Source organism: Oncorhynchus kisutch, linkage group LG22 (genome assembly GCF_002021735.2).
Source record: "Oncorhynchus kisutch isolate 150728-3 linkage group LG22, Okis_V2, whole genome shotgun sequence".
NCBI classification, from domain to species: Eukaryota; Metazoa; Chordata; class Actinopteri; order Salmoniformes; family Salmonidae; genus Oncorhynchus; species Oncorhynchus kisutch.
The window spans coordinates 40,255,868-40,273,757 of record NC_034195.2 but is presented as its reverse complement, the minus strand read 5'-3'; the positions used below and the strand labels follow the sequence as shown (position 1 = coordinate 40,273,757).

General features: G+C 42.4%; 1 protein-coding gene across 5 annotated transcripts in view; it reads right to left on the bottom strand.

The window, feature by feature from the left end:
• Window positions 1-17,890, bottom strand: part of LOC109866795 (FYVE, RhoGEF and PH domain-containing protein 4) — a 107,237-nt gene that overhangs the window by 40,856 nt on the left and 48,491 nt on the right. For 2 of the 5 annotated variants that reach the window (XM_031801252.1, XM_031801255.1), the window contains exon 2: window positions 3,072-3,155. The exons of 2 other annotated variants lie outside the window; for them this stretch is intronic. In XM_031801252.1, the coding sequence (XP_031657112.1) occupies window positions 3,072-3,155 (84 nt within the window). Of the gene's footprint in view, window positions 1-3,071; window positions 3,156-10,225; window positions 10,355-17,890 lie in introns of those variants that run through there. One more of the 5 variants, XM_031801253.1, reaches the window with a different exon arrangement.

Genomic DNA, 17,890 nt, shown 5'->3' with positions numbered 1-17,890 from the left:
TTGGCTCAGCTTCTCGAGAGAAATGGAGACTTAGCAGATCTGCTGTAGTGAAAAGGAGAGTTAAACCCAGTATTCCAGTAATGCAGTTACAGACTGAATTCCCTGAGACACTGAGGCCAGAGGATCCACAACAACACAGAGAGACAGACAGGAGGATTTACAGTAAGGCCTGGGATTAAACGGCTGTGTAGAACCACCCAGACCTTTAGATTAACCCTCCCCTCATCCACAGCCCAATTTTAGATTATAGGCTACCCCCTCTGAGGCTGGGCACTTGGGAAAACTGGGAGAGAGGGAGGGAGAGAGAAAGGGAGAGAGGGGGGGGAATAAGCACAGAGCAAAAGGAGAAATACAGTTGAAAGAGGAAAAGGACAGATGAACGGAGAGAGAAAGGGAGGAAGCAGACTAGTGGATGAGAAGAGGGAGGAGGGTAGACGGATAAAGACAGAGAAAGTGTGGCACAGAAAGGAGAAACTCATTCATCATTACGGCTCTAAGCGATACACACACAGATATGAAAATAGAACAGCAGAGAGAGAGAGACACACGGGCCTCCTTCAGACCCTGCCTGTGAACCTGTGTGCTGCTGAGGGGAGCGTTTCTCCAGACCAGAATGCACTGCCCTCTGCATCTCATCTGGATGGGACCATATTCATCTTTTCATTGCATTACTTTCACTTTCTCTCTGCCCTAAATTGACATGAACATAAATATAAAAAATATACCTGAGCTGTGAACATGCTGTAGGACACTTTCTGATAACTGAGACCACAAAAGACTGCGAGCGACCAACAGTGTAGCAAAGTTAGAATGTGTTTAGTGACACCTCTAACCCCACACTTCCATGCTCATATTGACCTAACACCACAACTTGATTAAAATAAGAAATACTGACAGTGTTCTCACCTAGGGCTGGACGGAGGAAGGAGAGTGCTTTAAGTACACCACGGTCACATCTACACAGTACAGTAAGTACACCACGGTCACATCTACACAGTACAGTACACCACGGTCACATCTACACAGTACAGTAAGTACACCACAGTCACATCTACACAGTACAGTAAGTACACCACAGTCACATCTACACAGTACAGTAAGTACACCACAGTCACATCTACACAGTACAGTAAGTACACCATGGTCACATCTACACAGTACAGTAAGTACACCATGGTCACATCTACACAGTAAGTACACCACGGTCACATCTACACAGTACAGTAAGTACACCACAGTCACATCTACACAGTACAGTAAGTACACCATGGTCACATCTACACAGTACAGTAAGTACACCACAGTCACATCTACACAGTAAGTACACCACGGTCACATCTACACAGTAAGTACACCACGGTCACATCTACACAGTACAGTAAGTACACCACAGTCACATCTACACAGTACAGTACGTACACCATGGTCACATCTACACAGTACAGTAAAAACACTGTGGTCACATCTACACAGTACAGTAAGTACACCACGGTCACATCTACACAGTACAGTAAGTACACCACGGTCACATCTACACAGTACAGTAAATACACCACAGTCACATCTACACAGTACAGTAAGTACACCATGGTCACATCTACACAGTACAGTAAAAACACCACGGTCACATCTACACAGTACAGTAAGTACACCGTGGTCACATCTACACTATAGGGCCTGTCACTTCACAAAGGTTAAATACTTATCTTTTAGTACAGTAGACAACAGTAGTTCATGAACAGATAAGGATAGAAGAGAGGAGATCAAATAAAATACAATTGTATTTGTCACGTGCTGAATACAAGAAACACTTCCAAGCCCTTAAAACACTTACTTACAAGTCCTTAAAACACTTACTTCCAAGCCCTTAAAACACTTACTTACAAGTCCTTAAAACACTCACTTCCAAGCCCTTAAAACACTCACTTCCAAGCCCTTAAAACACTCACTTCCAAGCCCTTAAAACACTTACTTCCAAGCCCTTAAAACACTTACTTCCAAGCCCTTAAAACACTCACTTCCAAGCCCTTAAAACACTTACTTACAAGCCCTTAAAACACTTACTTACAAGCCCTTAAAACACTTACTTACAAGCCCTTAAAACACTTACTTACAAGCCCTTAAAACACTCACTTCCAAACCCTTAAAACACTCACTTCCAAGCCCTTAAAACACTTACTTACAAGCCCTTAAAACACTCACTTACAAGCCCTTAAAACACTCACTTCCAAGCCCTTAAAACACTCACTTCCAAGCCCTTAAAACACTTACTTACAAGCCCTTAAAACACTTACTTACAAGCCCTTAAAACACTCACTTCCAAGTCCTTAAAACACTTACTTCCAAGCCCTTAAAACACTTACTTCCAAGCCCTTAAAACACTTACTTCCAAGCCCTTAAAACACTTACTTACAAGCCCTTAAAACACTTACTTACAAGCCCTTAAAACACTTACTTACAAGCCCTTAAAACACTTACTTACAAGCCCTTAAAACACTTACTTACAAGCCCTTAACCAACGATGCAGTTCAAGAAATAGAGTTAAGGAAATATTGACTAAATAAACTAAAGTAAAAAAGGCTACCAAGTCTATGTGCAGGGGTACAGGTTAGTCAAGGTCATTTGTAAAGTGACTACGCATAGATAATAAACAGCGAGTAGCAGCAGTGTAAAAAAAAAGGGGGGTTAGTTGTTCAGCAGTCTTATGGCTTGGGGGTAGAAGCTGTTAAGGAACCTTTTGGTCCTATACTTGGCGCTCCAGTATGTGAGGGATTAAAAGAGGAGATAGTGATTCAAAGAGGAGACAGTGATAACTATTTGTACATCGTTACAACACTGTATATAGCCATAATATGACATTTGTGAGTGTAATGTTTACTGTACATTTTTTTAGTTTAGTTTTGTTAATGATCTATTTCACTTGCTTTGGCAATGTTAACATATGTTTCCCATGCCTATGAAGCCCTTTGAATTGAATTGACTATTAAGAGTGAGAAAGTGGACGAGAGAAGAATGAGATACTATAGGTAGATGGAGGATGTAAGAGATGGATAGATTATGGTCAAGTCTACCTTTAGTGTGTTCGATCTTTACTGCGACACAGACCTCCTCATCAGTGTTCTTGGACTGGAAACAGCTGGCCTTGCCTTTCTTCTCTGCAATGACAGGACCACATTTACCAATTGTTCCTATATTGTTTACTATAACGTAAGGACACATAAAGCGAGAGAGAGAGAGGAGCAGTGCAAGAGAGAGAGAGAGAGAGAGGAGCAGTGCGAGAGAGAGAGGAGCAGTGCAAGAGAGAGAGAGAGAGAGAGAGAGAGAGAGAGAGAACGCTTGTGTGAAGTCTGGAATCTCGTAGTTTTGAGGGATTCTGGGCAGCAGCTACAATGAGACAGTGCTCTGACCAAGCATTAGGCCAGAGATATGAATACAGTATTTGTGCCAATTCTGATCCACATGAGGCAAGAGAGTTCATGTGATATTTTCCTCTGAGATTGAATTGTAATGAGTTATACTGTGATGTGTAGGGCATCCTCACTAGGCTAATACACTCACCAGAGTCATTTCATCTGCACATCAAATATTAAAGAGAAAAACAGACACACTACCTTGTAAAATAATGATAGGCACACACGGACGCACACACACGGAAGAGTAAGAGCACACATGCAAAATGTTCTGATCTTTCTTCATTTTAACCACAAGCACCACCCACTTCCCACAGTTTGCTGTTACAACAGCGACAGTCAGGATGGGTGTTTAGGGGAAGAGTGGACATGCTTAGTGTGGGGCCATGGGGGGGGCTGTGTGTGAGTGGGGGTGGGGGGGTATGATATCCAGGCGCAGGGATTAAAGCAGAGGGCTTTCTCCACCCACCATCTGGACTCCTCATTACATGCTTGCCTGCTGTTCTCTCTCTCTCACTCACTCACTCACTCACTCACTCACTCACTCACACTTTCCCTAAGAGGGTGCTGTGTTACCAAAGCAGCCATGAAAACACACCTACCACAGGTTGAGGAGTACAAAGACAGGCAACTCAACATGTCCAATGATGCTTCACTGTGGGGGCAATGTCCGGCAACGGCTCTAACCCCAAACTTCCTCTTCCTGTCACTGCACTTCCTGTTTTTCAGTTCCTTGCTCCTGACTCCTGAAGTTTGGACACACCTACTCATTCAAGGGTTTCTCTTAATTTTGACTATTTTCTACATTGTAGAATAATAGTGAAGACATCAAAACTATGAAATAACACAAATGGAATCATGTAGTAACCAAAAAAGTGATAAACAAATCTAAATATATTTTATATTTCAGATTCTTTAAAGTAGCCACCCTTGATTACAGCTTTGTACACGCTTGGCATTCTCTCAACCAGCTTCAGGAGGTAGTCACCTGGAATGCATTTCAATTAACAGGTGTGCCTTGTTAAAAGTTAATTTGTGTAATTTCTTTCCTTGTTAATGCTTGAGTCAATCAGTCGTGTTGTGAAAAGGTAGGGTTGGTATACAGAAGATAGCGCTATTTAGTAAAAGACCAAGTCCATAATATGGCAAGAACAGCTCAAATAAGCAAAGAGAAACTACAGTCCACCAATTTAAGACATGTATGTCAGTCAATATGGAACATTTCACAAACTTTGAACGTTTCTTCAAGTACAGTCGCAAAAACCATCAAGCGCTATGATGAAACTGGCACTCATGTCGACACAGGAAAGGAAGACCCAGAGTTACCTCTGCTACATCCACGATAATTGAGAATTTCAATAAGCATTTTTCTACGGCTGGCCATGATTTCAACCGGGCTACCCCTACCCCGGTCAACTGCCCGGCACCCTCCACAGCAAACAGCCAAAGCCCCCACCATTTCTCCTTTACCCAAATCCAGTTAGCTGTTGTTCTGAAAGAGCGGCAAAATCTGGACCCCTACAAATCACCCGGGCTAGACAATCTGGACCCTCTCGTTCTAAAATTATCTGCCGAAATTGTTGCAACCCCTATTACTAGCCTGTTCAACCTCTCTTTCGTATCGTCTGAGATTCCCAAAGAATGGAAAGCTGCTGCGGTCATCCAACTCTTCAAAGGGGTTGACACTCTAGACCCAAACTGCTACAGACCTATATTTATTTAGTTTTTATTTGTTTTTCCTTTATTTAACTAGGCAAGTCAGTTAAGAACAAATTCTTATTTTCAATGACAGCTTAGAAACAGTGGGTTAACTGCATGTTCAGGGGCAGAACGACAGATTTGTACCTTGTCAGCTCGGGGGTTTGAACTTGCAACCTTCCGGTTACTAGTCCAACGCTCTAACTACTAGGCTACCCTGCCGCCCCGATATCTATCCTACCCTGTCTTTCTAAGGTCTTCGAAAGCCGAGGTAAAAAAAACAGATTACCGACCATTTCGAATCCCACCGTACCTTCTCCGCTATGCAATCTGGTTTTAGAGCTGGTCATGGGTGCACCTCAGCCACACTCAAGGTCCTAAATGACATCATAACCGCCATCGATAAGAGATATGACTGTGCAGCCGTATTCATCGACCTGGCCAAGGCTGTTGACTCTGTCAATCACCACATTCTTATTGGCAGACTCGACAGCCTTTGTTTCTCAAATTATTGCCTCACCTGGTTTACCAACTACTTCTCTGATCGATTTCAGTGTGTCAAATCGGAAGTCTGTTGTCCGGACCTCTGGCAGTCTCTATGGAGGTTCCAAGAGGTTCAATCCTCGGGCCGACTCTCCTCTCTGTATACATCAATGATGTTGCTCTTGCTGCTGGTGATTCTCTGGTACAACTCTACGCAGACGACACCATTCTGTATACTTCTGGCCCCTCTTTGGACACTGTGTTAACTAACCTCCAGGTGAGCTTCAATGCCATACAACTCTCCTTGGCCTCCAACTGCTCTTAAACGCAGGGAAAACTAAATGCATGCTATTCAACCGATCACTGCCCGCACCTGCTCGCCCGTCCAGCATCACTACTCTGGACGGCTCTGACTTAGAATACGTGGACAACTACAAATACCTAGGTGTCTGGTTAGACTGTAAACTCTCCTTCCAGACTCACATTAAGCATCTCCAATCCAAAATTAAATCTAGAATCCTATATCGCAACAAAGCATCCTTCACTCATGCTAACAAACATACCCTCAGAAAACTGACTATCCTACTGATCCTCGACTTCGATGATGTCATCTATAAAATAGCCTCCAACACTCTACTCAACAAACTGGATGCAGTCTATCACAGTGCCATCCGGTTTGTCACCAAAGCCCCATACACTACCCAGCATTGCGACCTGTATGCTCTCGTTGGTTGGCCCTCACTTCATACTCGTCGCCAAACCCACTGGCTACAGGTTATCTACAAGTCTTTGCTTGGTTAAGCCCCGCCTTATCTCAGCTCACTGGTCACCATAGCAGTACCCACTTGTGGCACGCGCTCCGGCAGGTATATCTCACTGGTCATCCCCAAAGCCAATTCCTCCTTTGGTCGTCTTTCCTTCCAGTTCTCTGCTGCCAATGACTGGAACGAGCGGCAAAAATCACTGAAGCTGGAGACTCATATCTCCCTCACTAGCTTTAAGCACCAGCTGTCAGAGCAGCTCACAGATCACTGCACCTGTACATAGCCCATCTGTAAACAGCCCATCTACCTACCTACCTCATCCCCATACAGTATTTATTTATTTATCATGCTCCTTTGCACCCCAGTATCTCTTCTTGCACATTCATCTTCTGCACAGCTACCATTCCAGTGTTTAATTGCTATATTGTAATTACTTTGCCACCATGGCCTATTTATTGCCTTAACTCCCTTATCTTACCTCATTTGCACTCACTGTATATAGACTTTTTGTTTCATTTTGTTCTACTGTATTAGTGACTATGTTTTGTTAATTCCATGTGTAACTCTGTGTTGTTGTATGTGTTGAATTGCTATGCTTTATCTTGGCCGGGTCACAGTTGCAAATGAGAACTTGTTCTCAACTAGCCTACCTGGTTAAATAAATTAGAATTCAAGGCACACTTAACCAGCATGGCTACCACAACATTCTGCAGCGATACACCATCCCATCTGGTTTGTGCTTAGTGGGACTATCATTTGTTTTTCCACAGGACAATGACCCAACACACCTCCAGGCTGTGTAAGGGCTATTTTACATGGAAGGAGAGGGATGGAGTGCAGCATTAGATGACATGGCCTCCACAATCACCTGATCTCAACTCAATTGAGATGGTTTGGGATGAGTTGGACTGTAGAGTGAAGGAAAAGCAGCCAATAGGTGCTCAGCATATGTGGGAACTCCTTCAAGACTGTTGGTTGAAGCAGGTTGACATAATGCCAAGAGTGTGCAAAGCTGTCATCAAGGCAAAGGGTGGCTACTTTGAAGAATATAAAATATATTAGGATTTGTTTAACACTACATGATTCCATATCTGTTATTTAATAGTTTTGATGTCTACAATGTAGAAAATAGTAAAAATAAAGAAAAACCCTTGAATGAGTAGGTGTCCAAACTTTTGACTGGTACTGTACATATACAGGTTTTGGAAAGGTGCAGGAGGCTGCGTCTGGGGAACTGTTGTTGTGGGGGTAAGTGCCTTGCTCAAGGGCACAACGGCAGGCAATGGCATTTAGGATTTGATACCAGAGCTGGCGACCCTCCGGTTGCTGGCTCGCCTCTCTAACCGCAAGGCAAACCTGCCGCCATCTACTGCTGTGTGTGTTATTGTGTGTGTGCGCACACTCCATTAATTTCTAGTGCCGTACACTCATCATGTCCCTGCAGTGAGAGGACACTGGCCCTGATTCCATATACCCATTTCAATTGAATACATGCAGTTAATAATACATGCAGCAATACAGGAATACATGCAGCAATACAGTATCACATGCAGCAATACAGTAATACATGCAGCAATACAGTTTCACATGCAGCAATACAGTATCACATGCAGCAATACAGTAATACATGCAGCAATACAGCATCACATGCAGCAATACAGCATCACATGCAGCAATACAGTATCACATGCAGCAATACAGTATCACATGCAGCAATACAGTAACACATGCAGCAATACAGTAATACATGCAGCAATACAGTAATACATGCAGCAATACAGTAACACATGCAGAATACAGTAACACATGCAGCAATACAGTAACGCATGCAGCAATACAGTAATGCATGCAGCAATACCGTAGTACATGCAGCAATACAGTAAACCATGCAACAATACAGTATCAGATGCAGCAATACAGTAATACATGCAGCAATACAGGAATACATGCAGCAATACAATAACACATGCAGCAATACAGTAATACATGCAGCAATACAGTAATACATGCAGCAATACAGTAATACATGCAGCAATACAGTATCACATGCAGCAATACAGTATCACATGCAGCAATACAGTATCACATGCAGCAATACAGTATCACATGCAGCAATACAATAATACATGCAGCAATACAATAACACATGCAGCAATACAGTAATACATGCAGCAATACAATAATACATGCAGCAATACAGTAACACATGCAGCAATACATGCAGAAATACAGTAATACATGCAGCAATACAATAACACATGCAGCAATACAGTAATACATGCAGCAATACAATAACAGATGCAGCAATACAGGAATACATGCAGCAATACAGGAATACATGCAGCAATACAGTATCACATGCAGCAATACAGTATCACATGCAGCAATACAATAACACATGCAGCAATACAATAATACATGCAGCAATACAGTAATACATGCAGCAATACAATAATACATGCAGCAATACAGTAACACATGCAGCAATACAGTAATACATGCAGAAATACAGTAATACATGCAGCAATACAATAATACATGCAGCAATACAGTAATACATGCAGAAATACAGTAGTACATGCAGCAATACAGTAATACATGCAACAATACAGTAATACATGCAGAAATACAGTAGTACATGCAGCAATACATGCAGAAATACAGTAATACATGCAGCAATACATGCAGCAAAACAGTTAATAAATGCAGCAATACAGTAATACATGCAGTGACAGCAAATACTGTGGCTGAGCAGAGTTACTGTGTCATTGAGAAGCATTATTGACAGCATCTGAACATCTCTCCACCTCTCCTCTGACATCCCTTCACCATATAACCAAGCCGTGCTATAACACACACACACACACACACACACACACACACACACACACACACACACACACACACACACGTCAGTCCCGACAAGAACTACTTCAGAAAAAGACAAGTTCTATATAAAGCCCTGCTACACTCTGAGAAAAAACTAACCAACATTAATATCTTCAACTGATTCTACACCAGATACACATGACAAACAGATCACTTATCATCGGGCCTAAACTATACACAGGCCTAACTGTACAACTGCACTCCTGACCACAACTGCACTGCTCTCAGCCATAAACACAGCAAATTATTTTGGCATGAAATATTCTCTCACACAATAGGACATAATCTACAGTAAGTTAACATAAAGTAGGATATAACCTAAAGCAAGATTTAAAACCTATAGTAGGACATAACCTACAGTAAGACTTAACCTACAGTAGGATAGAACCTACAGTAGGACATCACCTACAGTAAGATGTAACCTATTTAAAACCTATAGTAGGACATAACCTACAGTAAGACTTAACCTACAGTAGGATATAACCTACAGTAGGACATCACCTACAGTAAGATGTAACCTACAGCAGGACATAAACGTAGCCATAAACACAGCAAATTATTTTGGCATGAAATATTCTCTCACACAATAGGACATAATCTACAGTAAGTTAACATAAAGTAGGATATCACCTACAGTAAGATGTAACCTACAGTAGGACATAAACGTAGCCATAAACACAGCAAATTATTTTGGCATGAAATATTCTCTCACACAATAGGACATAATCTACAGTAAATTAACATAAAGTAGGATATAACCTACAGCAAGATTTAAAACCTATAGTAGGACATAACCTACAGTAAGATGTAACCTACAGTAGGACATAACCTACCTAAATACATCATTATGTACAGTTGCTGTTCTACATATCTACACAAAGTTACATTGCTTCCTGCTGAGGAAAAGTATTTCAGGATATATCTGACAGGGTGTGTGGGTGTTTGCAGTTATTAAAAGTAAACAATACTCAACAAAACTACCTGGACAGTTCCTGAGTAATCTCTTATCCAATGTGGCTATATTTCCCCTGCTGCACTCTGTACTACACTCCCTCTCCATGTCCCAGTTTGACCAGAAAAGCAGATCACAGGAAGTTAGTTAGTTTGGTCCTGTCCTACGCTGCAGGTTTCCTCATCTAGTGGTGGTTGCTGCATTGCTGTGTTTGTGTTGTTTAACCTCAAGGCTCTGCCCTCCCTGTCTGTCTGTCTGTCTGTCATTGTACAACCGGTTCCCAGGATGCTGCAGGTGTAATCAGGTGTAGGAGGGGCCAGGGACAGACTGGAGTTGTGTGTGTTTGAGATAATGTGTCACTCTCTCGCTCTCGCTCTTACGTCAGGTCATCAGAAGCACGAGATCTGGTATTATCTCAATCAGGCACAAATCTAATAGCTGACCTGACCACTGCATTATAAACATGACAAACTCAACTACGCAGAGGGGAACTTGCAGATTGTAACATACTGTTTCACGGAAACATGGCTAGCTTGGGATATGCTATCGGAGTCGGTACAGCCAATGGGATTTTCAGTGCATCGTGCCGACAGGAATAAACATCTCTCCAGTAAGAAGAAGGGCGGGGGTGTATGTTTCATGATTAACGACTCATGGTGTAATCGTAACAACATACAGGAACTCGAAGTCCTTTTGTTCACCTGACCTAGAATTCCTCACAATCAAATGACGACCGTATTATCTCCCAAGAGAACTCTCCTTGGTTATTGTCACAGCTGTGTATATCCCCCTCAAGCCGATACAAAGACGGCCCTCAAGGAACTTCACTGGACTTTATGCAAACTGGAAACCATATATATTGAGGCTGCATTTATTGTGGTAGGGATTTTAACAAAGTAAATTTGAGAATGAGGCTACCTAAATTCTATCAGCATATCGAATGCATGGTCGAATAACACGCTCGACCATTGCTACTCTAAATTCTGCGATGCATACAAGGCCCTCCCCCGCCCTCCTTTTGGCAAATCTTACCATGACTCCATCTTGTTGCTCCCTTCCTATAGGCAGAAACTAAAACAGGAAGCGCCCGTGCTTAGGTCTATCCAACGCTGGTCTGACCAATCGGGTTCGACGCTTTAAGATTGTTTTGATCACGTGGACTGGGATATGTTCCGGGTAGCTTCAGAGAATAACATTGACATATACGCTGACTCAGTGAGCAAGTTTATAAGGAAGTGTACAGGAGATGTTGTACCTACGGTGACTATTAAAACCTTCCCTCACCAAAAACCGTGGATTGATGACAGCATTCGTGCTAAACAAAGCACGTTTCACCGCATTTAATGACAAGGCAACTGGGAATATGGTGGAACACAAACAGTGTAGTTATTCCCTACGTATGGCACTCAAACAGTCAAAACGTCAGTATAGAGACAAAGTGGAGTCGCAATTCAACAGCTCAAACACGAGAATGTATGTGGCAGGGTCTACAGACAATCACAGATTACAAACAGAAAACCAGCCACGTCGTGATTCCAGACAAACTAAACACCTTCTTGAGTAAAACATTTAAACGTGTTAACCCTCGCAAGGCTGCCTGCTCAGACAGCATCCCTAGCTGCATCCTCAGAGCATGCGCAGACCAGCGGGCTGGTGTGTTAACGGACATATTTAATCAATCCCTATCCCAGTCTGCTGTCCCCACATGCTTCAAGATGGCCATCATTGTTGCTGTTCCAAGAAAGCAAAGGTAACTGAACTAAATGACTATCGCCCCGTAGCACTCACTTCTGTCATTATGAAGTGCTAGTCAAGGATCATATCACCTCCACCAAACCTGTCACCCTAGACCCACTCCAATTTGCTTACCGCCCCAATAGGTCCACAGACGATGCAATCGCCATCACACTGCACACTGCCCAATTCCATCTGGACAAGAGGAATACCTATGTAAGAATGCTGTTCATTGACTACAGCTCAGCATTCAACACCATAGTACCCTCCAAACTCATCATTAAGCTTGAGACTCTGGGTCTCGACCCCGCCCTGTGCAAAAGGGTCCTGGACCTCCTGAAAGGCCGCCCCTAGGTGGTGAAGGTAGGAAACAACATCTCCACTCCGCTGACCCTCAACACTGGGGCCCCACAAGGGTGCGTTCTCTGCCCCCTCCTGTACTCCCTGTTCACCAACAACTGCGTGGCCATGCATGCCTCCAACTCAATCATCAAGATTGCAGACGACACAACAGTGGTAGGCTTGATTACCAACAATGACGAGACAGCCTACAGGGAGGAGGTGAGGGCTCTCAGAATGTGTAAAATAACCTCTCACTCAATGTCAGCAAACAAAAGAGATGATCGTGGACTTCAGTAAACAGCAAAGGGAGCACACCCCTATCTACATCGATGGGACAGCAGTGGAGAAAGTGGAACGTTTTAAGTTCCTAGGTGTACATATCACCGACAAACTGAAATGGTCCACCCACACAGACAGTGTGGTGAAGAAGTGGCAAAAACAGCTTCAAACTCAAGGCCATCAAATTGTTAAACAGCCATCACAAGCACAGAGAGGCAGCTGCCTACTTACAGACTTGATATAATTTGCCACTTTAATAAATGGAACACTAGTCACTTTAATAAAGTCACTTTAATAATGTTTACATATCTCGCATTGCTCGTCTCATTTGTATATACTGTATACTACACTGTCTATTCTATACCATCTATTGCATCTTAGCCTCTGTCACTGCTCATCCATATATTTTATATTATATATTCTTATCCCATTCCTTTACTAGATTGTGTGTATTAGGTTTTGTTGTGGAATTGTTGATATGATTTGATTGATTGCTGTTAGATACTGCTGCACTGTCGGATCTAGATGCACAAGCATGTCACTACACAAATCAAATCAAATTTATTTATATAGCCCTTCGTACATCAGCTGATATCTCAAAGTGCTGTACAGAAACCCAGCCTAAAACCCCAAACAGCAAGCAATGCAGGTGTAGAAGCACGCTATACACTCGCTATACCATCTGCTAACCATGTGTATGTGACCGATACCATCTGCTAACCATGTGTATGTGACCAATATGATTTACTAACCATGTGCACGATACTATCTACTAACCATGTGTATGTGACCGATACCATCTGCTAACCATGTGCATGTGGCCGATACCATCTGCTAACCATGTGTATGTGGCCGATACCATCTGCTAACCATGTGTATGTGACTGATACTATCTACTAACCATGTGTATGTGACTGATACTATCTACTAACCATGTGTATGTGACCGATACCATCTGCTAACCATGTGTATATGGCCGATACAATCTGCTAACCATGTGTATGTGACCAATAACATTTGATTTGATTTGCGTTGTTCTACTCCATTAAAATAAAACATGAATGTCATTAAAACCATTTCTATCCTGATATAATGCCACCAGAAGACAGAGAATACCACATCCATCCACAGTAAGGACATGATCATTAGTATACAGTAAGTAACTTACACCTCGTTTGCATCAATTCTCTGCATAAACCAGGAAGTGATTTTTCATAATAGAGATAGCTAAAATGCCCAGTCACATCCCTCCAATCAGAGTGTGCCTGCTGTTCGGGGAAGATAGGGACCAGATGAGCCCCTCTCTCGTCTCTCCAAAATAAAAACAAACAATTATAGAGGTTTGCAAACACACACACACACACACACACACACACAGGTCATAGGCCCAGTCACATCCAAATTAACATTACAGGGTGTTCAATGAACCAGTCTGGTACAACAACAAACACGGTCTCTGCAGGATGTCGAACACAGCTCTAATGAGGAACACAGTGACCTGAAGAGGTGAACCTGAACGCCCCCCCCGCCCCTGCTAAACACTTCATGTCATAACATTAGAGGGAGATGTGCCTGGTATAACATTACAGGGACAGAGAGAGAGTGAGAGAAGTAGAGAGAGAGTGAGTGATTGAGGTAGAGAAAGAGAGCGAGAGAGAAAGACGAGACAGAGAGAATGAGAAAGCGAGAGAGAGAAAAAGCAGGAGGGAACGATGGAGATATAACAGGACAGAGAACACAGGAGTCCATATCAGAGAGATCTCCAGGCTATTATCTATGCAGGTGTGAAATTAACTTCGTACCTGACGGAGAGACAATAATGAAGATCTAACCAGACTAGATGTCGAATGATTATGATTTTTCAATACCGATTATTGGAGGACCACAAAAGCCGTTACCGATTAATTGGCCAATGTTTTTAATTTTTTATTTGTAATAATGACAATTACAACAATACTGAATTAACACTTAACATAATACATCAATAAAATCAATTTAGCCTCAAATAAATAATGAAACATGTTCAATTTGGTTTAAATAATGCAAAAACACAGTGTTGGAGAAGAAAGCAATATGTGCCAATATGCAATATGTGCCATGTAAAAATGTGTGCCATGTAAAATATGTGCCATGTAAGAAAGCTAACGTTTAAGTTCCTTGCTCAGAACATGAGAACATATGAAAGTTGGTGGTTCCTTTTAACATGAGACTTCAATATTCCAAGGTAAGAGGTTTTAGGTTGTAGTTAATATAGTATTCATAGGACTATTTCTCTCTATACCATTTGCATTTCATATACCTTTGACTATTGGATGTTCTTATAGGCACTATAGTATTGCCAGTGTAACAGTATAGCTTCCGTCCCTCTCCTCGCTCCTACCTGGGCTCGAACCAGGAACACATCGACAACAGCCACACTCGAAGCATCGTTACCCATCGCTCCACAAAAGCCGCAGCCCTTGCAGCGCAAGGGGAATAACTACTCCAAATCTAAAAGCGAGTGACGTTTAAAATGGTATTAGTGCACACCCAGCTAACTAGCTAGCAATTTCACATTGGTTACACCAGCCATTAGGCTTGAAGTCATAAACAGAGCTGTGCTTGCGAAGAACTGCTGGCAAAACGCTGTTTGAATGAATGAATGATTACGGGCCTGCTGCTGCTCAGTCAGACTGCTCTATCAAATCAGACTTAATTATAACATAATAACACACAGAAATACAAGCCTTTGGTCATTAATATGGTAGAATCCGGAAACTATCATTTCGAAAACAAAACTTTTAGTATTTCAGTGAAATACGGAATCGTTCGGTATTTTATCTAACGGTTGGCATCCCTAAGTCTAAATATTCTTGTTACATTGCACAACCTTCAATGTTATGTCATAATTACGTAAGATTCTGGCAAATTAGTTCACAATGAGCCAGGCAGCCCAAACTGTTGCATATACCCTGACTCTGCGTGCAATGAACGCAAGAGAAATGACACAATTTCACCTGGTTAATATTGCCTGCTAAACTGGATTAGTAGTTATAGTAGTTATAACTAGTGATTATGATTGATTGTTTTTTATAAGATAAGTTTAATGCTAGCTAGCAATTTACCTTGGCTTCTACTGGATTCGCGTAACACGCAGGCTACTCGTGGAGTGCAATGGTTAGAGCGTTGGACTAGTTAACTGTACGGTTGCAAGATTGGATACCCTGAGCTGACAAGGTGAAAATCTGTCGTTCTGCCCCTGAACAAGGCAGTTAACCCACAGTTCCTAGGCCGTCATTGAAAATAAGAATGTGTTCTTAACTGACTTGCCTAGTTAGGTATAAAGGTATAAAAAAATAATAATCGGAAATCGGGGCCCAAAAGTACAGATTTCTGATTGTTATGAAAACTTGAAATCGGACCTAATTAAATCGGCCATTCCGATTAATCGGTCGACCTCTAAACCAGACACAGGAGTGGATGAACTCTGAACACTGGGGGAAGAGATCAATATAGGACCTGAACACTGGGGGAAGAGATCAATATAGGATCTGAACACTGGGCGAAGAGATCAATATAGGATCTGAACACTGGGGGAAGATATCAATATAGGATCTGAACACTGGGGGAAGAGATCAGTATAGGAACTCTGATTAGGTGATTACATTGAAGGCAGGCATCATCTCTTTCTCTCTCTCGCGCTATGTAGCCGCTGCCCAGAATCCCACACTTCACATCACACTCTCTCTTTCTCTCTCTTCCCCTCTCACCCTCCCTCCCCTCTTTCCAATCCCAGACAGACAGTGGGTGTTGGACTCTTCTCTAATCAATGTCAGGCCTGTAGAGCCGTGACATGAGGAAACAGGCAACAGCTGTGGGATGGAGGCTCTGAAATGTGTCAATCAATATTACCAACCATTCACAGTCTTCACATCTGATTGATTCCCAATGGGCTAGTAGATCAGTCTGGCTCTCTGGCCATAAATAACCCAGGTATATTACACAGACTCCATTTAGTGCTGGTTATGTGATACACTTCAATAATAGATACTTATTGTATATTACATGTTATAAACTGGGCGGTTCGAGCCCTGAATGCTGATTGGCTGACAGCCGTGGTATATCAGACCGTATACCATGGGTATGAAAAAAAACTTTTTTACTGCTGTAATTACATTGGTAACCAGTTTATAATAGCAATAAGGCACCTTGGGGGTTTGTGGTATATGGCCAATATTCCACGGCTAAGGGCTGTATCCAGGCACTCTGTGTTGCGTCGTGCTTAAGAACAGCCCTCAGCTGAGGTATATTGGCCATATACCACAACTCCTTTGGCAGTATTGCTTAATAATAACAAATGGCTACAACAACAAATGCTGGTCTGTCTATTTTGGGTCTACAGTATACACACACAGCTGAAGTCTCGCATTGTGTTGAGTTCCGTGAGACTGTCTGGTCACAATGCCATAGGGTGTCTCTCTATCCTCTCTCTCTTTCCCTCCTCTTTGCTCTCTCTCTCTCTGACACACACGGCTGACATTACAGATGGATCTCCAGTGAATACAGGTGAATGGATGAAAATAATCCAATAAAATATCAATGAAACAGCATGTGTGAGAGCATGAAGGACTAGGGAAATGATTGAGTTCAACATGAATAACTGGAGGCAGTGAACCCTTCAGCAATCCTCGCAGTGGAAGAGGAGAGCATGCACAGAATGTTCCAGATATCTACATGCAGCCTGGAAGCAGGCCTGTAGGCTAGGGTGTTAATATATGTGTGTGTGTGTGTGTGTGTGTGTGTGTGTGTGTGGGAGTGAGAGAGAGAGAGATCCATATTCTGTGCTGCTCACTGTGTCATAAAAGGATGAGTTGAACACTAAAACATGGTTTCATTATGTTTGACATTTCCCACCACATCTGAAGTTCCTCTTTCATACTTACTTATTTGCTGTCTTGTTCCCCTAAGTCAACTTAGGTCTATTCTAAAACTTTACAGAATTACATCCTCATTGATCCAACCCACTCAGCTAACTATTTGTTTGATTGGGCACTTCCTAGGAGAGTGCCATAGTGTCAGTCAGTATCATAAGCATCCTCGTGCTCTCTCTCATTCTGACACGGTGAAAGACAAAGCTCCACAGAGCTCAATGACACCCTCTACCAAAGAAACTGATCACTATGGTGCTGCTGTTTCTGGAGGCACTGACTGTGTATTCCGGCTGTGTATTCTGGCCCTGGAGTTAAAAGGGGGATGAAAAGTGTGAACATGAAGAGAGAAGAGGTGGAGAACCCCTGACAACCACTGCTAGTGTAACTGATGTGAAATGGCTAGCTAGTTAGCGGTGGTGCGCACTAATA